Source organism: Mesitornis unicolor, unplaced genomic scaffold (assembly GCF_000695765.1).
Source record: "Mesitornis unicolor isolate BGI_N332 unplaced genomic scaffold, ASM69576v1 scaffold2323, whole genome shotgun sequence".
In the NCBI taxonomy this organism is placed as follows: domain Eukaryota; kingdom Metazoa; phylum Chordata; class Aves; order Mesitornithiformes; family Mesitornithidae; genus Mesitornis; species Mesitornis unicolor.
This window is the reverse complement of record NW_010176543.1, coordinates 27,263-32,950: the sequence shown is the minus strand read 5'-3', so window position 1 is coordinate 32,950 and position 5,688 is coordinate 27,263. Positions and strand designations below refer to the sequence as shown.

The 5,688-nt window shown below is 39.6% G+C and overlaps 1 protein-coding gene across 1 annotated transcript in view; it reads left to right on the top strand.

Annotated features, from left to right (window-relative positions):
* The first annotated feature begins 3,141 nt into the window (after nucleotides 1–3,141).
* ADRA1B (adrenoceptor alpha 1B) overlaps nucleotides 3,142–5,688 on the top strand; it is a 17,108-nt gene continuing 14,561 nt past the window's right edge. Inside the window, exon 1 of the mRNA XM_010181764.1 lies at nucleotides 3,142–4,102. Within this exon, the coding sequence (XP_010180066.1) occupies nucleotides 3,142–4,102 (961 nt within the window). The remainder of the gene's footprint in view (nucleotides 4,103–5,688) is intronic.

Sequence of the window (5,688 nt, the reverse complement as noted above, 5' to 3'; positions counted from 1 at the left end):
ACTATGATTCATCTGAATTTAAGAAACTCTGTGATGGATATGAAACTCTGCATTTCTCTGATCAGATGTTTTCAATTGCACTAGCTCATAGTGCCACCTAGAACTTGGGAGAAAAATTAGCTTATTTTACATGGTCCCTGATCTATCCTTCATCCAAAGGTAGGTAAATAGTTAATGTTCATATCTGTGTTTCAATACACTCTGCTTAATTATAGCACCTGCCACTGAATATCTCAAAGCAATCTGTGAACATGAATCAGCTGAGCCTCATGACTAGTCAGCCAGTATCTTATTACACAGACTGGTAAACAGAGATGTGAAAACACATCAGACCTCCATAGGGCTGTGAGATGAGCAGTAGTTTTGTCTTCCTCTTTGTCCCCTAGAACAGGATTTTTCTGTCTGCTGTTTCATCTATCTAGAGGGGCACAGGAAGCAGCATTAGTAAGGGAAGCAGCCTGGTCCCAGTACTCCTGCTAGCAAAAGGTAATGAACAAAGAAACTTGTCTCAGTTCAACCAATACCAGATAGAATTCCTGTTCCCTTTCCTTCTGCCCTTTCCTGCTACTGCCATTGGCATGATGTCCTGGATCTTGCCAACAAGCTGAAACTAATTGACTCCTGGAAGTTGCTATTGAAAAGCCATTGAAACATCTGGTTCCTTGGGGCTACAAAATCCTAATGCAGTATGGGTGAAGCCAGGGAGAAGTTACGGGCTCCTTGGTTACTCTTTGCAGGCTGGGCACATCCCATGTGTTACCAGCTAAAAAAACTGAGGTAGACCAGTTTACTCCTTTGCTGATCTTTTCTTATCCAACCTCTTTGCATTTTGCAGCGATCATATTTTCTTATATGCCACAGACTGAAATATCATTATTACCAGATCTAATGATCTAATCAAACCAGCTTTAATCAATTGAGTTCAAGCACCAGGAGCTTGAAGATGTAGGCTTCACTGTAGGCTATGCAATCCCACCAGGACGCCCAGACAAGCAGCTACCCCTGTTGCCCCTGTGTGACCACAACTCCACCAAGTACTGAGTCAGATGTCCTGGCTGTGCAGAGCTGTAATTACACCTCCCAGCAGATGTGTCTGCACCTTTGCAACAGGAGAGAGCCCCTCACCTGAGGAATTCATGGTTAAAACAGACAAGGCAGAGAAACAGAATCAGAAATCACAAACAAAACTGAGAGTGGTTATGTGGAGTCCAGCAAGAAAGTAAGTGTGAAGGATGTACATGCAAAATCAAGGGCTGCTAACTGCTTTTATTAGCAATGAAAGCTCTGCCTTGGAGAGGGCAGAGGCAGAAAAGCTGAGGCTAAGCTCATAAATTGAGTGTGTTTTCCTTTTCCCTTCAGTGACTCCATGACATGTTATCCTGTCATTCTTGTAAATGTTTCAGAGAAAAGTTTTTGAACGATAGTGCTTTGCTATAGTCCCTGCTGTTGGGAAGGGCTATCCAAACATCTGCCATACACTCCTCAAATAAAATTCAACCAGAGCTTTTGTTTACATGACTTGTCCTTAAAGCTAGCACTCAGCTGCAACTTTCAGCCATAGCTGCCTTATTAAAAATGAACCTTTTCTTTTAAACACAGTACATTTTGTAACAGGAAAATCAATATACAGTAACCCAGAGTACTGCAGACCACAGCTGTAGGACATAATCTGATGACAGAAAGTTGAGAACAGTATTTTGGCAGTTATACATTCAGCTAATATTTCACTTTTTGTTTTTACTGGTGACAAGCTGTAAAGATCTGAGATTTTTCCCCACCTGGTGACCCAAAGCTACACAAAATGAAGAAATTAAGAAAGCACTGTTTTCAACATTAAAGGCTATTATGTAAAAAATAAATTAGTTGCTACTTATTTTTTCCTGTATAAGATACTGTAGGTCTTAGCAGAACTACAATGAGTTAACAGTCTCAGGGATCAGTGATCTCCCAGCCCTCAGCAAAGATATAGGAACACACTTAAGCATAAAGTGTACCTTGAAAAGACTAATACTTTTCACTGCCTTCACCTTGGCTGTGGATAAGGGTGCTCAGCTCTGTTCAAGGCTGCGATTCACAATGCACCTATGCTTAGAAAAGTTATCTAGGTGGAAAAGAGAAGACAAAGCCATAGATATGCTTGGTAAACAGGAGTATAGAACAAACATAAAGATCTTAATAGAGATCTTGATTTTGATTATTTGTTACTTTTTTGTTAGTAACAGAAAGTTTACAATTAGAAACAAACTACTACATGTATGTTTTTATTCTATCCTTAAATACTGAATCTATTAATAAACTGGGGATGTTTAGAACCTCCTTATTTGTCCTTAGAAGGTGGGAGATGACTAGTTCTCTAAAATGGCATGTCATTCACTTCGGTTACAAAATAAACTCAAATACATTTCCTTGGTGAGCAAAAGGCAAAGGGCATTAGATCATTTTGTACTGAAATTGCTTTTTTCACCACATCCCACCGAGTATGTTTTTCTCAGATAATGAAACTGGTTTTTTAAAGGTTTCCAATCCAGATTTATGTGGCAAATGCTTTAATTAAGATTGATATATTCCATTTGTTTAGCTTTCAGACTTAGATATGGCAGTTTTAACTTGCACTGCATTGCCCTCTAGCGCTGCGCCGGGGCCAGCCGCGGTGATGTCACTGGCGCAGGCAGTGTGAGCACAGGCAGGCAGCTCATGCAGAGCTGCCTAAATGCTGACAAACCCTTCTTGGAGTCGCATGTCACAGCAGCTAGACAGGGGCATCCTTCCAACAGAGCCACAAACGCACAAGGGAAAACAGTAAACCTGTCTTTAATTTCAGGGACGTCATGATCGAAACGGCTGCTTTCGAGCTTCAGTCACGACTTCTGCCTGCTAATTTCTGTTTAAATGCGTTTGTGTGAGAAATTAAGCAACTTTGAACAGCCTATTATTTCTGACAGGCTTCAGAGGACTTCACGCTCTGCAAGTTTTACGTGCTCATAGCTGACAGCTTGCTGGGGAGATGAGTTCTCAATCTAAAACTGGCCGGGGCTTCACAGCAACTTCTTGGATAGAGAGATAACTTTCAACTGAACTCAAACCATCTGCGTGGTGTGCAAGAGATCCAATCATAACTTGCTATGGAGGCTGATTTTTAAGATGAATACCTACCCTGGTGACAAATCCAACTCATCAATACCTGGATATTTGAAAGTGTCTGCACTAAACAATGGCAATCTTTCTGCAAACAACTCAAATGAAACGGCAAGCAACCTGGATTCATCTACCTTGGATATCAGTAGGGCAATAATTGTGGGGCTTATCCTAGGTGCCTTCATACTCTTTGCTATTATAGGTAATATCTTGGTAATTCTTTCTGTTGCTTGCAATAGACATTTAAGAATCCCTACAAACTATTTCATAATTAACCTCGCAATAGCAGATTTGTTGCTGAGTTTTACTGTCCTTCCATTCTCTGCTACACTGGAAATCCTTGGCTACTGGGTTTTGGGGAGGATATTTTGTGATATCTGGGCAGCAGTTGATGTGCTATGCTGTACAGCTTCTATTTTAAGTCTATGTGCAATTTCTATAGATAGATATATAGGGGTACGTTATTCTCTCCAGTATCCAACTTTAGTAACAAGAAGAAGAGCAATCTTAGCTCTCCTAGGTGTCTGGGTCCTTTCCATGGTGATTTCTATTGGGCCTCTTTTGGGCTGGAAAGAACCAGCTCCCAAGGATGACAAAGAGTGCCGTATCACTGAAGAACCATTCTACGCTTTGTTTTCTTCCTTGGGGTCATTTTACATTCCTTTAATTGTCATCCTTGTGATGTACTGTCGGGTCTACATAGTGGCAAAAAGGACTACTAAAAACCTGGAAGCTGGTGTGATGAAAGAAATGTCCAACTCCAAGGAGCTGACTTTACGGATTCATTACAGGAATGTTCATGAGGATGCATTAAACAGCACCAAATCTAAGGGTCACAATCCCAGGAACTCCTTAGCTTTCAAACTTTTTAAATTCTCTAGAGAAAAGAAGGCAGCCAAGACGTTGGGAATTGTGGTTGGCATGTTCATCTTGTGCTGGCTACCTTTCTTCATTGTTCTGCCACTAGGTAAGTTGGTAACCAAGGGATTGTGAGGGAAGGGGGAGGAAGAGGGTTAGTTGTCTACTACAAAAATACCATAGAAAAAAACAGATGAATGATGAGTAGATATAATTTTGAGAACTGGAGTGAACAGATGAAAGAAAGGGAAGTGAAAGTAATTTACTTCTGATGTTGGCTTTTTTCTAGAAGTCATGCTGAAACTTCATAAAGCGTGCACCCTGCAGAAAGTCTGCTCATCAGGCAGTCCTCCTCAGTGATTAGGGGACGGTATCTTCAGAGTTTATATACCAAATCCCCCTTTATGGTCTTTGAATTGAACTGGGTCTCAGAAACATTTTTATAGGATGCCGTAACAAAAATTCTAGATAAGCACACAAAAAGAGTTTCAGCACTGAAAAGTTTGTGTTGTAGTTTACTGTTAGATGTTCGCACTACGATACAGTAGGTCTTCTGGCACTATTAGGTATCTTAAATGGAAGTGAACATGATCTAATGATGAAGTGCAAAACTCCCCTGAGCTTTGGGAAGCTGATAAGGTTCTAGTTCTCAGTTCAAACGTCACTGATCAAATCCCTAAAGCAAACACACAAAGTCTGCAGATCCCCACAGAAAGGTTCATGTTGGTTTCAAAAGGTTCTTTTGGCAGCTATTTAGTTAATTTTCAACTTTATTATTGGAGCTTTTGATGTAGCCTTAAACGTATTGTTCTGTGCTCCCAAGTCCTTGTGAAATATGCTTGTATTGTCTTTAATAATTTTGTCTTCCACTCTGAAGTGGAATATCTCAAGACATTGAATTACTAAGCTCTCAGTAATATCTGTCCAAAATTCATTTCTCTGAGACGCAGACAATCTGGCAGCCTAAATATGGAAAGAGGTGGAAAAAAGAAAAGGGAGAAAAAGCCTTTATTAATGTTCTGTATTCGTGTTTACTTAGTTACCCTACCAAAACATTTCTAATTGAGTGGTAAGCGAATATTTTTAGAGACTGATGTAGAAAACTAAACTGAGTTCAGCAACTTGGTCTTGGTGAAGTGTTATAAAACTATAATTTCAGCGAATGTGTAATATCATTTAGACTAGAATCTTTAGTGCAAGACAACTACTTAAGCTATTGAGGGCAACTTTATAATCTCTATCTTATTGTATCATAAACTTAAAAATCTTTATGATTCAAGATCTGCATAAAGCTAATGTTAAGGATCTGAAAAAACCCAGATAGAAGGAAAATTGTGAGCAAAGTTCTTTTTAGCTACTGAAGTTTAAATCTTTGTGCTGGCTCTTAAAGAAAGTTTATAACACAGTATGAAAAATACATACCTGTGGATAAAAATATGTTTTCATCATATGATACTAGTAGTAGTACTAGATATGTAGCTAATAGGTCATGATCCTCTGATAAAGAATATTCCTTCCTTGAATTTGAATTATTGAAGGAACTTAGGAGGAATAAAACAAATGTGGATACAGTAGCACACATCCTTAGCTAGCAGAAGCAACTGTAGCTGCTGACGCTGCTCTGTGAACACAGATGCAGACCAGCCCATTAAAAAGATTATGGTCACAGGGCAGAAGCAACATGAGAAGCAAGCG